Raw genomic sequence first — 15,325 nt, 5'->3', positions numbered from 1 at the left:
TAAACCCCTGGATTTTTGTCACAACTTTATAGTTGCAAACGGCCTAGATACCAAGGATCCGATTCTTGAGCAGCTGCGTGACATCGCTTCTTTTTCGCCTTACATGAAAGAAAAGTGTAGGCAAGGAGTATGCTTTGGGAAACAATCTGGTAATAATGCAGCTAGCGTCTCCGTGGGGTATCTTCTCAAAATGTTAAATAAGAACCTAAAACAAGATACTAAGCGACTCTTGATTGAGCCACGCAAATTGGGAGCGAACCAAAGACAGGCTACCCTTCATTTTATGAACACGATCCTCCATTACTTGAAAATTTGGAGCTAGAAGACAAGACAACTTGTGAACGACATAAGCCTGATGCCACCAACATCAATAAATATTGGTACCGGTATGTCACCCGGAAAATTCAGTTCTTGCATCGATAGATCCTAAAATGTCGATGGTCTGTATAACTGGTTCACACTTGAGTCATTGGATCCTAAGTTTCTTGAAGCTGAAGAAATAGGACTTTCGGCAGTGAGAATTTTGACAGAGCAAATAATCTAGAAAAAACGTGGAAGTATTTCTTTGCTTAAGAAGGAAGTCACAGCGAAGACTCATCTCTATTAATAGGGACACTTACGACGAGTTCTTTATTCTTTTGCATATAGCCAGCAATCGACACTTGTTCCCAGAAGTATCCCTAAAGCCTGATGCAAAGATTAGAAAATGGAAGGTCCGGGAACTTAACAAATATATCAAAATATTATCAAACCAAATTCTGGACGAGTCAAAATCTGGACGAGTCAGCAAGGATGCTAAAGTGCAGCAAGTAGTAGTTGTCAAAAACAAAACTATGACCTTGATAACATTCGTGATATCACGCTTCTTCCACGTGAGGAACAAAAAATACAGATTGTGGATGAACTTGGATCAGGAAAAGTGGCTACCATCAGAAGCATGATTTTCAAAAAACTCCTTAGGGATAAGTATAGCGTTTATATTTAGCAAGACATATATTTCGCCCACCCTGATAATCTTGATCCTAAGGACTATGGGTTCAAGTCCAATTCTTTGGATTTGGGAGACAACCGAGTAGAAAATCTGCTCTTACTTTAACTTATGAAAAGGTTCAAGATATCAGATGGTTTCAAATTCATTAAACTTCGGATGCCGTATGTCTAATTTAATGGATCTATTGTATCTAAATTAATGGATCTATTGTATCTAATTTAATGGATCTATTGTATCTAAATTAATGGATCTATTGTATCTAATTTAATGGATCTATCGTATCTAATTTAATGGATCTATTGTATCTAATTTAATGGATCTATTGTATCTAAATTAATGGATCTATTGTATCTAATTTAATGGATCTATTGTATCTAAATTAATGGATCTATTGTATCTAATTTAATGGATCTATCGTATCTAATTTAATGGATCTATTGTATCTAATTTAATGGATCTATTGTATCTAAATTAATGGATCTATTGTATCTAATTTAATGGATCTATTGTATCTAATTTAATGGATCTATTGTATCTAATTTAATGGATCTATTGTATCTAAATTAATGGATCTATTGTATCTAATTTAATGGATCTATCGTATCTAATTTAATGGATCTATTGTATCTAATTTAATGGATCTATTGTATCTAAATTAATGGATCTATTGTATCTAATTTAATGGATCTATTGTATCTAATTTAATGGATCTATTGTATCTAATTTAATGGATCTATTGTATCTAATTTAATGGATCTATTGTATCTAAATTAATGGATCTATTGTATCTAATTTAATGGATCTATTGTATCTAATTTAATGGATCTATTGTATCTAATTTAGTGGATCTATTGTATCTAATTTAATGGATCTATTGTATCTAAATTAATGGATCTATTGTATCTAATTTAATGGATCTATTGTATCTAATTTAATGGATCAATTGTATCTAAATTAATGGATCTATTGTATCTAATTTAATGGATCTATTGTACCTAATTTAATGGATCTATTGTATCTAATTTAATGGATCTATTGTATCTAATTTAATGGATCTATTGTATCTAATTTAATGGATCTATTGTATCTAATTTAATGGATCTATTGTATCTAATTTAATGGATCTATTGTATCTAATTTAATGGATCTATTGTATATACAAATATTACGCTGTGTTTGCTTTTTTTTCATGATAAATTTTTTCATTTAAATTTAAAGTTTAAACGATGATTTGGTCTGTAGAGTAGGCTAGTTTGGATACAAAGAGAAACACCGTGGCTGCGCTCGGACCTTTAACTGCAGTGAAGTCAACTTTAGTTCTCACTACAGTTCTGTTAAAGCTATAAATAGGCACAAGCGCTAAAAGTTAATGCATATATATAAGTTTGGCAAAATGTTACCTTTTTGCTCTAAAATCGTGAATTTTTATTAATTATTGATTTACACATGAATGGTTTCTATTTATATTCGACTATTATTTATATTATATTATTATGTTATTATTATATTATTATATTTATACTATTATTTATAAATTGATTATTTACCTTACTATTTAGAATTTCGTTTAAGGATCTGAACACGATCATGTAGTGTGTCCAAATTCACAAGAATGTTACATAAACTGATCAAAAATGTATCAATGACTACAGTTCAAAAAAGAAAAGAGCAAGAAAATCAGAATATAGCTAATTCTTTTTGTTTTATTTCTTTTGTAGAGCCTTGGTAATTTTCAACTATTGCTTTATTTCTGACATCACAAAGGAGTTATGAATTCCAGAAGCCAAATTCCAAGGGACGGGGAACTTTAAAGCAACAATACACCGGCTTTCTCACTCAGCACCGAGTGTCGGGTGGGCATTGTTTTTTTCCGCTGGAAAGCGCCGCAAATTTTTTTCATTTTTCACTAATCAATGTATTATTTCTAGCATTCTTCTTCCTTCATACTCTCGGCTTCCTAACAGAAGGCGGAGAGGTACAATTTTGAATTAGTCTAAAAAAAAAACGGCTTCTGCTTTAATATGTTTCGAATTTCATAATTTCGTGCCTTTACACATATCTGAAGAAAGTCTTAAAATCTCAGTATATGAAAAAGAAAAAAGGCTTCACAATAAAGTTTTAGTTTTCAACGCCAAAGGTGCCCTGTGTTGCTAATAAATTGTTTTGTCAATGTCTCAAAGCTGAATTTTTCCTATTGAAAATTCATCTTTAAGTCTTTTAGTTACGCTGTAAAAAATAATTTGATCCTTAGTCATTTGATCAACCATTGTTTTAGACATTTTCGGTCCGAGAAGCAGGTTCCCCAGATATTAATTTAAAACTGACATCTTCAGAGCCTTGTCTTAATTAACTGTAGCTGGACATATTTAAATCTTTTACCAAACCAAGAATCCTGCAGAAAAAAACTGCGTTTCCTCATTGTTACATTTTTTTTCTCTCTAACTCGAATCCATGCGTTTCATTCGAAATTGAATAGTTTTTCACATCGTTTGCTCATTAAGACCAGCTTCTATAGTAACAAATTATGGGTTTTACCTATAGTTGTAAATTCAAAGTTCAAAACTTTGATATGAAGAGCCGTTGTGTTTACAAAACAATGTGCTCAAACAGATTAAACAACGTTTTTGATCATTCCCCCACCTTCAAAAAAGAGTTTACATCGATTCTGTATAGTAAACCTTAGACTGCATCGTGGCATAGTTTGCATTCTCATGGCCAAATCAATTCGAAGCAAAACATCTGATCGTGATACTCATTCATCTAATATGCTAATACCGCAATTGAAGCTAAACAGAGGTGTGCTTTAGTTCAGTACATCTCTGCATCCCCTTTGCCATCGTAGCGGTAACCGTAGCAATGCGAGGATGGAGTGAAGCCAGAATGTGAAACAAACTATGCAAATGATGTAAAAAACAATTTAATATTATCACTTCAAAGACCGTAAAAATTTAGTCGAGTTGGGGGCAAAATTTTTCCCTCGGTTTTCTCAAATACTTTTTTATTAATCAAAATTTCCCTTGTTCTACGCTAGTGATCACATAAGAGATTAATCCAGGTTAAGTCCCAAAACATTTTTAGCAATGAATAGCCAGAGTACGAACTTGAATTAAAATCAAGGATTCAAGTTTAGCATACAAGCTTTAGAGTGCGTCTACATTCGGTGCTTTCTGAAAAACTGGGAGAGGAAACTGGGAGACAGTTAGCAGTTTATATTTCTAATGTAGTCTGCTACATGTCTCCCTGTTTCCCATTCCCTGGTTTTCTGCCCAGTTCTCCGATCATCACGTTTGTTCTTCCAGATTTCTTTTTTTGAGAAAGTCTCTTCATTTAACCATTTGTGTGAGTTTTTTAAGCATATTTATCTTTTTTGGTAAGTCCCATTGCTCCTTTTTCAAATTTATTGCTTGATAAGGCTCCCAGAAAACGGAACAGTCCGTCTTCACTTTCTGATTTTTGGCATGCCGCCCATTTTCTTTTTGTGCCGTACCCAGAAACAGAAAAATGAAAAGGTAGCAGAAGTCTACACTACCCAGCTTTCTAGTTTTCCGTCCCAGGTTTCCAGAAAATGCCGAATGTAGATGCAGCTTTACAGGACAGTTTATAGTTTCAATTTCAATAATTGACAGTAATACCTTTTCTTGAAGCAGAATACTATCGCATCAGGTTTTAGCGGTTCATCATTTGCCAGTCTTTGCAATTTCTATACAATATTATTTAAGCTTAAGTTACATCACAATACACTAAACATTAGTCTGTTTTCGACAACAACATAGGAGGCCAACCACAGGATCGACATCGTTTTTTACTTAAAAGCCGTTTTATTAGTGTTCGAATAATTTCAGACAGGGATATAATAATAATCTACGAAACTTTACCGAATTTAGGAATAGGATACGCACTTCGTTGTCTAATCGGGATGATTTTTAGTTTGCTTCAATGATACCGATTTCCATTTCATTTACTTCTGATTTTTAGATTTAGGAATTCGTCATCGATATGGATTATTATTTTCAAGATACTTATCTCGATATATCTTATCTTGCCAAGATGTCTTATATCGAGATCTTCGATATCGGTTACTATTTTGACTTTTTTGGGGGGGAGGGGGGGTTGGGACTTCCCTGAATTTCCTGAAGTCACATTTTTATTATAGTTTTTCAAACAGTTCTTGGTAACAAACTGTAAGTACGGAGTTAAGCAGCTGAATAGCAACCGAAACTCTAAAAAACAAAATTTTGACATCAATAGATATATCAAAAGAATCGGCTTATTATGCTGATTCTGAATATGCAAGATTCATCAAGTTTCATCAAAAGCTACGAGTCTGAGAAAATTGCCTGATTTTCGAAGAAGGGAGAAACGCCTCCTAAAAGTAAAGAAATCGTAATGAAAATCCCTCCATCAGATTCAGCATATCAGATAACCCAATTATTGAAGTTTTTTAAGCTCCCATCTGTAAAAATATGGAATTTTGTATTTTTTGCCAGAAGAAAGATCCCAGATGCCTCTTTATTTTTTTCCACGGGTGATCGCATCGAACCAAGAGTCCTAGTATATCGAAAGAGGACTCATTCAAACTAGAATCTGTGCCCTTTTGAAGTGACCAAAAAATTGGAGGGCAAATAGCCCCCCTCCCATCCTCCTTTTTTCCTCACCGTTACCCGAGCAAATTTTGAGATATCAATTTTGTTCAGCCTAGTTGAAAAGTCCAGTAATTATGCCTTTGGAGATAAAATGACCCCCCCCCCAAGCCCCTGGGGAAAGGTCTGTTAGTCATGAAATCTGCCCACTGTTTACGTATAGTATTTGTTATTGGGAAGTATACATTTCTTTTTTTTGGGGGGGGGAATTTTTAATCGGGGTATTTCCACGGGAATAATTTTCCGTGGGGAGGGAAGTCTCCGGGGGTGAACTTTCCAAGGGAAATTTTACACTAGGCGAATTTGCCAGAATTCCTATACAAAATTCTTTTTATTTGAACAACTTTCTCTTTGCCGACTCAATTTTACATGTGGAAAAGTTAAGGGGAATTGTCCGGGGGAGGGTATTTTTACCATGTTGGGATTGTCTAGAGTATTTTCTCCAGGAGTATTCCTACGAGAGAAATTCTTTAGAGAGAACTTTCGAAGGGAGCAACTTTTTGTTAGGGGGCGGGGGAAGGGGTAATACCGGGAAGAATTTTCCACGGAAGGGGGAGGGGGTTCCCAGCAGTATTTTAAAAACAATCAGAAATTAAAGTCTTTTTTGTATGAAAGTGTGCCAAGAAAAATTTTTCAGCTGGGATTGTCCAAAAGAAATTTTCCGGGCGAATTTTCAGCAAGAATGGGATTGTCTAGGGGGGGGGGGTCCCGGTGGGGGTTATTTTATACGGGAAGAAATTTTCACGGAGGTATTTTCCGTGGGAGGCAGGAATTTTCCATTGAGAAGGAGCCGTCTTTCCCGGCATAATTTAAAAACGATCAGAAATTAAATAAAAAACAAACAATCTTTTTTCAACTGGAAGTAAGGAGCAACATCAAAACTTAAACTGAACAGATATTATTACATATATGAGGGGGGTTGCCTTTTCCTCAATTCCTCACTCTTCACGCTAAAGTTTTTTTCTGACCTTTTAAAAATCCTTATTATTCTAATTAAACGACCCTTGTGTTTCAGGAGTCGATATTAATGAATTGGGACAAAAAGTCAAACTTTAGCGTAAAGAGTGAGGTATTGAGGAAAGGGCAACCCCCTTTTATACGTAATAATTTATGTTTGTTTTAGGTTTTGGTGTTGCTCCTTACTTTCAGTTGAAAAAACTTTTTTTTATTTAATTAAGGTTGTACATTTAGATCCGGTAACCCAATTATACTTTTTCAATCCTTTTTACCTCGTTCTCTCTATGTCGTGTCATTCATTTAATTTTCTTCTTTCTTTTAAATTTCTTTTAAACATTTAAACTATGTTTTATCTCTATTGATTTTTATTCAATTTCTTCAAAATACTCCCTTAGACAAATTCTGCTTCTTAGACGGGCTATTGGGCTGTGTATTTGTAATTTGGTAGTAAATTATGCCACTAATACTCTATTCTTCTACAATTTTGGCCAAAATTACCATGTAATTTTTATTCAAGGACTATTCCTGAAAAATTATTAATACTTATTAACAACTTGCTAATACTCTTACAAAAAAAAGTTCTAAGAAGGTTAAATACATACTTCAGACCCAGAGCAGAGAAATAGAAAAAAATTGTTCCACGTTAAACAAACTGGAAACTGGAAGTCTCAATAAAAAAGCTAAAGGCTTAAACCTTAGAACCAGGATTAAGTAAAACAATTAAATATTAGACAGGATATAAACGGGAAATTGGAGAAGACCCCAAAACAGAAACTGTATATCCAGGTTTAAACAGCTCTAGAAATATTTAAGACCTAGAGGCAAGATAAGGAAAAATAATTAAATGCAAATTGAAATAAATTAAAGGAACCTTTATTTTCAAGCAGCTGTCGTATTTTGCTTTGTCCGGTTTTGGATGGATTCGGTTCTTTCTCTTTCAAGTCCGTGACAATCGCGTTTCCAACTGCAAACGAATTATTCATAGTTGTGGCGATAACTCCAACTGAACCAGTTGACACCCAGCCACTGCAATAAACATCTAAAAAAAAGAATTATATAGTTGTAGTTTTTTGAATTCGTTGGCAAATCCAAGGCCAAAGAGATGATGTAGGTCGGATGAACTTATGGCCAGGGTAAAAAATAAATGACTGAATCCCCTATTAAAAAGGATTTGTTCAACAAGCTAACTTAAAACATGAAAATTATGACGAAAAAATGTATTATTCACATTTCATTCCCCTCCCCCTCCCTACCCGAATATTTTAAGGTTGCAATTTTTCAGTGATGATAGTCATTCGCGAAGGACTGTGACAATATTATTAAAATAGAACGGAATGGGGCTGTGGGGCGGAGGGCGGCAGGTGAAAAGGGCACTGAATCCAACAATTCGTAGTAAAAAAAACAACCAATTGAAGAGCGATCTTGTAAAAAGAAACCGAAACTGTCAAAAACTAAAGTTTCGTTTTTAATCAACTTATAATTGCAGGTCGTAAGTGAATAAATCTGTTCCTGCCAAAACATCAAGTCTTGCATCAAAATTCATAATTAACAGAGTACCAGACTTTTTTCTTTGGAAAACATAAAGTTCTTATTATGTCAAATTCAATGTCATTTACATGACATGTAACACAAGTTGTCCATACGGATAAGAAACTAGGCTGCTCAAGAGTGGGCTCTGGAATTCTTTGACGCTAAAATTTTACGCTCTTTGGGCCAAGATCGAATGCGCTTGAGCAGTTTTTATTAAAGGATTTGGATAAAGAATCAATTGAGCGTAAGGAACGGCGATTGAGAGGGGGGTAGCCCCCCTCATATACGGTACAATTTATACTAATGTCACTCTTTATTTTCATTTGTAAAAACATTTACTTTTTTTATTCAATTCCTGTTTGTTTTCAATAATACCTATAGTTATCCAATGTGCGAGAAAGGGTTCCACTCCACTTTAACTCGACTTTTTAAATTATAATTTCTACTCATATGCAGAATGTTTTCTGTTTCCGAACCGTATTCTTACAGAGGTTTGAAAATAAACGGTTGTTAAGGACATGGCTCTTAATAAAATTTATAATCTCAACAACATCCTCAAGCACATATTTCAATTTTGGTGCTATTTTTTTTTTTTTTTATTATTATTATTTTTTTTGCTGCAAGGGCCTCTCGGTGAATAACGTAGGGAGTAAAAGTTATGTTGTCATAATGAGCAGCTTGAAAAAATTATTTTAAACCGTTATTTTTGCCCGTCATCGCTCTTACACCATCTGTTCATATCTCATGTCATTTTTCTCTAATAATACACCAGATTGCAATATGATTTAGCCAAGATTTAAACCGATGAATAAATTCAAAAAATTTCCCACCAGTCACCATCAAAATAAGCTAGTCTGGCGGGAAATAAGCCAACACGACAACACCAAGAAGAGTGTCAAGAATCACTAGTTCACATTACAGTCAGCGTTATCGAATCATTGTCTCGCTGCGCCTGTGCGCGCGCATTCTATTCTTTGTTTGTGTACAGGTCTGTGATGTGCAGATTTTATAAAATCGTGTATCTTTAATATTTGACATAAAATCTCCCGTGACCTCAGAACTTTGCCACCTGACCCAATTTAAGGTCGCGAATCATAGTTTAAGTTAATGGCAATAATATTACCATTTTAGAATCGTTAAAAACAAAGCTTTAGGTAGAACTTGAAAACCCCCCATCCCCTATGAAATTTTCTGGTGACGCTTATGATGTCCCATTCTGTCTTTTCCACCTTTTTGCCCGTACGTATGTGAATGTAATATTTAATGATACATAGAAGAACATTGTCACAATTGGAGGGGCACCATTATCCCCCCCCCCCCAGTTCCAATAATAAAGATATAAACCAAATATGTTCCCTGGAATCAAAAGGGATTCGATATCAATTTCTACTTTCCCCTCCCCCAAACTCATTTCATACTTATCTTAAGGGTCAACGACAGTTAGGACATATGGACATTAAAAAGCAATCTTTGAAATATATGCCCCACCCACCCACCTACAAAAGGAAGCAATGCCCCTCCTTTATAATAGCTGATGCACACTTACACATCACTATAAATAAAATTATTAAATATGAATCAAATCAGTTTAGTTAAATGAAGCTTCAAATAAACGTCGGAAACGTTTTTCTGCTCCCCCCTCCCGCACCATTATTCAGGCTTTGCCTAAATTATATAAATTCTTACAGGGATTAATTTAAAAAAACAAGTTGTTTCAACTGAAAGTAACACGCGACATTAAAACTTAAAACGAACAGAAAGTATTCCGTACATGAGAATCCAGGAGACACAAAATAGTGTATATGATTTTTGAAGGCTGTGTGGAAAAACTAACCCATCAAGAAGTAATAAATAAAATTATTTTTCAATACGCTGATAATGCAAATTAACTTTTTGTTGTTGAATTTTCCAATTTCCTATCTGCCTTTGGTTGTTTTTCTTCTTTTTTTTACAGTCAAGGACTGTAATATTCTATTATGTAATATATTCTACATTGTATGCTTATTGTTTGAGTGCATAAACTGCTTTTAAAATTTTAAAACATGACTTTTAGAATTTTCAGAAAAAAGAATTTTAGGTTAATTTTCTGAAGCTGGCATCATAACATAGTTGAAAATTGGTCAAGATTAGACAGACTAAATAAATTTTTGGGAAAAAGCATTAAGGTTTAGACTAAGTAAATAAATTTTTGGGCTTTGGGGCACAGCTCCCTAGTCTCTCCTGCATTTTACCATGTTGCACTCTTGTTTTTACTGTGAACCCATAATTTGAATCAATGATGACAAAATCAAGAAACAGAAAAACACTCAAGAAATATCCAATTTGGAATATATATTTCAACACAAAGGAGGGAGGAGGGTAAGGTATAGAAGAAGTGCCTTCAAAACATGTTAAAAACATTTTTTTGCATATTATAAACAAAGAATTAGTTTCTTAACATGCCTCCTTCTCGATAGCCCAAATTCTTGGCTAATAGCTTTGGCTCTAACTGTAAAATAATGCCAATTTGAAAAAAAGAACATTCAAAAACATAGCCTTAGGCTTTACCTGTCCTATTTCCAGGGAAGTGAAAATTATATTCTAAAACAATGCTGAATCAGGATATATATTTATAACTTATATTAGGATCACACCCTTTTAGGGGGATTTTAATTCCCACTTTTAAAATTATGCAGTTTTCTTGGTCCTGATAGCTTTTAATGAGCAACTTAAAAATCATAAAAATTTTCATATTCACAATCTGATAGCACTTTGTTGTTGCATATGCTGTAATCAAACGTTTTCGAGTCTCAGTTTCTATTGAAAAGGGTAGATCTTTACTTACAGTTTTTTTACTAGGAGCTGTTTGATCCAAGGCTCGGGTACATACGAAGAAAGGCTACTACTCCCTCTTTCAACCGCCTTTTTTACAATCAGCTTAAATATTCGTAAAAAATTCTTCAAGGATAACAATTTTCCCCTCAAAATTGTATTACTCCAAATATTTCTTAGGAGAGGGTCTGAAACAACTAAACCTTTTTATAGGGATTTAACCATTGGACCCTAGTAGGGGGGGGGGGGTAAAGCCACCTGGGAGACGAGAAGACATTGAACAATATCTGAAATAAAAATGAAAAATATTACCTTCTAAATTTCAATGCAAACAAAGATCTTTATAGCAAATCTCCCGAAAAACTCCCTGGCAGCGTTATAAAAGGTTTGCAATATAAGGGGTGCTATTACCCCCTGCACCAAAACTATGGATACAATCCGAAAATATTACCCGAGAATAAAAAAGGATCAGAGATTTTTACCCTATCCCAAACCTTCTCGTATATTTATCTGAAGGCTCACGAAGCCTCCAAAAATTTGTGCCAAAAGCGCAATTTCCTCCACCAGCACAAACATCCAGTGGCTATCCTCTATAATGGCTAATATAAAATTATTCAGTATATAAAATAATCGAGCCTCAAGCGAATAAACTTGTGTATATTATGTATATTAACCGTTTAATGTGTATATTAACCGTTTATTTTCTTTGTACTTTGTGCATCTTTAGACACTACTGTCTGTTGGGCATTACTGGAAAATTGGTTCGATACGGTTACCCCTGTGGGAACAAAGAAAAAAAGAGCAACCAAGCAAACAAATAAATTTTTATACAAATAAACAAATGTATTCGGGATCATCCTTCTCAGAAAAAAGTTCAAATTGTGGTCCAAATCACCATAAAAAGATAATTCTTTAATTGTAAGTATTGTTAAATTATTGGGAAGGTGCCTGCTGTCAGGGATATGTTAATATTGTGAAGCAAGGAACGAAGTAGATACATCATTATAGCTTTAAGTGTCCTTAGATTTACACCATCAATCCCAGCAGACTTTGATTTAATATTCTCAACAATTTCTAAGCAGGCAGATAAAATCTCATCGTATCAACATATACCAAATAGAGTAGAGGACCAAGCACCGAGCCTTGTGGGACTCCACAAGCCACAGGATATGGGGCAGAAGTGACATCATCTATCACAGAATTAACAAACCTACCATTCAAATAACTTTCAAACCATTTTAAGTATTATCCTTTTATACCTATGCGTTCCAATCTTCGCAATAAAACACTAAGATCTACTGTACCAAAGGCTTTTTTAAAATCAAAGAACGCTGTTAGAGGAATTTCGCCCCTTTCTAGACAATTATTTACGAAATCAACGAGGTGAATAGCGGCATGGTCAAGCAACTTTTATTCAAATTTTAAACATGTACAAATGCTTTAGAACAAAGCTATACGACTTATGGCTGGATACTTGGAAAAGGTCAATGAACCTGAGGTATGATATTATAAACTTAAAATGCTTAATGTCGAGCAGCTTTGTGAGTAACAGGTAGCAACCTTCTTGCATCGGTGTTGGAAGCGTATCAGTCCTGATGTATTTTATGATTTTTACAGATAAAATAAATCACTGCATAGATATAGTACCCGCAATGCTGACAATCTGGTCACTGAATACAGAAGTGAAACTAGAGCAGGTTTTTCTGTCAGGTATATAGGTCCTAAGGTTTGGAATTCTCTTCCAGTAAGCATTCGGGTGGAGCAGCATCTTGGTTTGTTTAAGAGAAAACTGAAAATTTTTTCTTTTGGGTCTTGGTTCATAGACGGCTTTTTTATGATTAGAGATTGGTCATAATTTGGTTGTTTATTTATTATTATTTATTTCCATTTTTTGTTTGTTTTGTTCGTTTGTTAAGAGTATTGTTTGTTAAGTGTTCGTTATATATGTGCTTGTCCAGTATCAAGTGCTTTTATGTCTTTCTTTGGGCAACCACTTGGATTAATGTTATGTGTTGTATCATTTTGTAATTAACAGAATTGAATTGAATTGTTATCAAAACTACTATTTTAGAGTATCGGTAGCTATTTGCACGAGTCAATCCTTACTTACGATTCATTACCATTAATTGTTTAATGCATAAAAAATAAAGATTAAACCAAATATTTCAATTTAAACGTCGATAAAACAAATTTCATGGTAACTTTGACCATTGTATCTCCCTCCATCAAAACATTTCCTATGCTAACTTGTTCTATATACATCGTTCCTTATATCAAATAATTTGGAGCGGATTTGGATGGAGATTTTAAGCCGTTCTGGGATTTTTTTTTTTCAGATAATACGCAAAAAATTTAGGCAAATTAATTATGACCAGACCAATATTTTTTTTCGCTTTTTTCTACCTTGGGTTTTTTTTCTGCCTTGGGAATTTTCATCCGAAAATTCCCCCAGTATTCTCCTATTTCTATAGAATAATATCTTTTGTGACTAGTCATATGACTTAGGCCCAAACACGTGCATTCTTACTCTAGTGTCTCCTTATTTCTTCAACGGTGCTCATGATGACCCCCCCCCTTACGTCTTCAGTCTTTGTGCCAGAAAGCAAATGAACGTAATCTTTCATGCAACAACAAAAAATCTTCAAAAAGATGGGATGTATTGCCCAGCAGCACCCATATTCAGGTTTCGTACACCTGGATTACAATTGACCCCCTCTCCTCAAATCCTCTTATATATCTTATCTGAGAGCCCCTAAAAAAATTTCGCATAAAAATACACTTTTTGAAGTATCAGCCCCCGTCCCCTCCTCCCCCCCCCCAAAAAAAAATAAAGGCTCACCGTCGATCCTCGATAACAGTTGATGTGATTAAACATCAATGTACATAGTTTTATCAAACATTAAGGGAATCAGCTTAGTTAGATGAAGCTTTAAAATAAGTGTCTATAATAACCGTTTATTTTGTAGGGACTATGTACCTCTTTAGGACCGATTGCACCACCAGATAGTGTTACTGTCTCTGAGCCTGGATATACACTTTTTCAGTAATTTTGAATTGATATCTAAATTTTAAAAGTTTTGCACCGCTCAGTTTCGCACGACAACATAGCAGAAAACGTCACTTTGCTGTGACGCAATCTTTGTTAAGTCACTGAGAAAGCGCACTAGAGCTTTGAATTTCCGTTTGCAAGAGACTTTTCTCAATTTTCTAGGACTATTAGTTCGATACGGTCACCCTTTGAAAAAAAAAGAAGAAACAAACATACTTCAGAGATCTTTCTCCTGGGACAAAAAAAAAGGAAAGAAAAATTCCAGTTCTGTAGATAGATGCTACATTCCTCCAATAGAGTTTTCTGATACGCTGAATTTGATGGCGTAACTTTCATTATGTTAAATTACTCTTTTGGGGTTGTTTTGCCCCTTTTTTATTGATTTATACATATTAACAATCACACTAGAAACCCAATTTTTACACATATATACTGTTATCAAAATCAAAATTGCATATTTTTTTTATTTAGACCCTTAAGACCCAGGGCCGTAAACACAAAGCCGTAAAAACGTAAAAAACAAAGAAAAAATAAATTCAAAACTGTACACAAAAAAAGAAAGAAAAGAAGACCGGAGAATACGTTTAAAAATCGTTTTTTCAATTTTAAACCCTTTTAATTTGGAGTGATATACTCTACTGCTTATATTTTACTAGGCTGTTGTCCCACTTTTATGTTAGGATACATATTTTGTTTTCGGAAAAGTAAAAAAGAAGGTCTTAGACATTTTTCTCAAGCGATTACTACTACTTCCCCTTTTCTACCAAGGAAATAAAACCCAAGGATATTTCCAGTTCTATTATGCATCAATGAAAAAAGAACTATCTTATGCAATGGCATCAGTTATTACATTAAGTTTGGAAACAATTTCTAAACTTAAAACATAAGTTTATTTCTAAACTTAAGTTTAGAGCACTGTCGGCTGAACGCCTAAAACTCTCATTTCCGTAATCCTAGGGATATAATGTGTGGCGAAAAAACTAAACTATAAAAATATTAGAAAGATAGCTTTCTAAAGAGATTGAAATTATAGTCCCACAAACTTAAACTTCAAATTGTCAACTAGTCATAAATGCCATGGTGTATCCCAACATGAGACAGTTTCAAATGAGGCATCGCTAATCGCTGCCAAACTTTTATTCCAATTAATTTGGCCGTCAATAATATCTTAAAAAGTCAGATCATAGATTTGAAAGAACGTTCAGATGACCGAAATTAGTGTATTGAAAACCACGCTCACTTATCTTTAACCGTATTCAATTGTCTTTTTGAGACTGGAAAAGAACCAGATTTTATATATGCTTTGAAAAACTTCACAGTAAAAACGACAATCACTCGACAAACAAA

General features: G+C 34.1%; 1 protein-coding gene across 5 annotated transcripts in view; it reads right to left on the bottom strand.

Moving 5' to 3' along the window:
• dare (NADPH:adrenodoxin oxidoreductase, mitochondrial) overlaps window positions 1-15,325 on the bottom strand; it is a 75,055-nt gene that overhangs the window by 5,185 nt on the left and 54,545 nt on the right. For all 5 annotated transcript variants that reach the window (XM_089096392.1, XM_089096370.1, XM_089096387.1 and 2 more), the window contains one exon: window positions 7,460-7,627. In XM_089096392.1, coding sequence (XP_088952518.1) covers window positions 7,460-7,627 — 168 coding nt within the window. The remainder of the gene's footprint in view (window positions 1-7,459; window positions 7,628-15,325) is intronic.

This window comes from Artemia sp. Qi Xiang Cuo, chromosome 1 (genome assembly GCF_049724085.1).
Source record: "Artemia sp. Qi Xiang Cuo chromosome 1, ASM4972408v1, whole genome shotgun sequence".
Lineage (NCBI taxonomy): Eukaryota > Metazoa > Arthropoda > Branchiopoda > Anostraca > Artemiidae > Artemia > Artemia sp. Qi Xiang Cuo.
The sequence above is the reverse complement of the archived record's forward strand: the minus strand, read 5'-3'. Positions and strand labels throughout refer to the sequence as shown.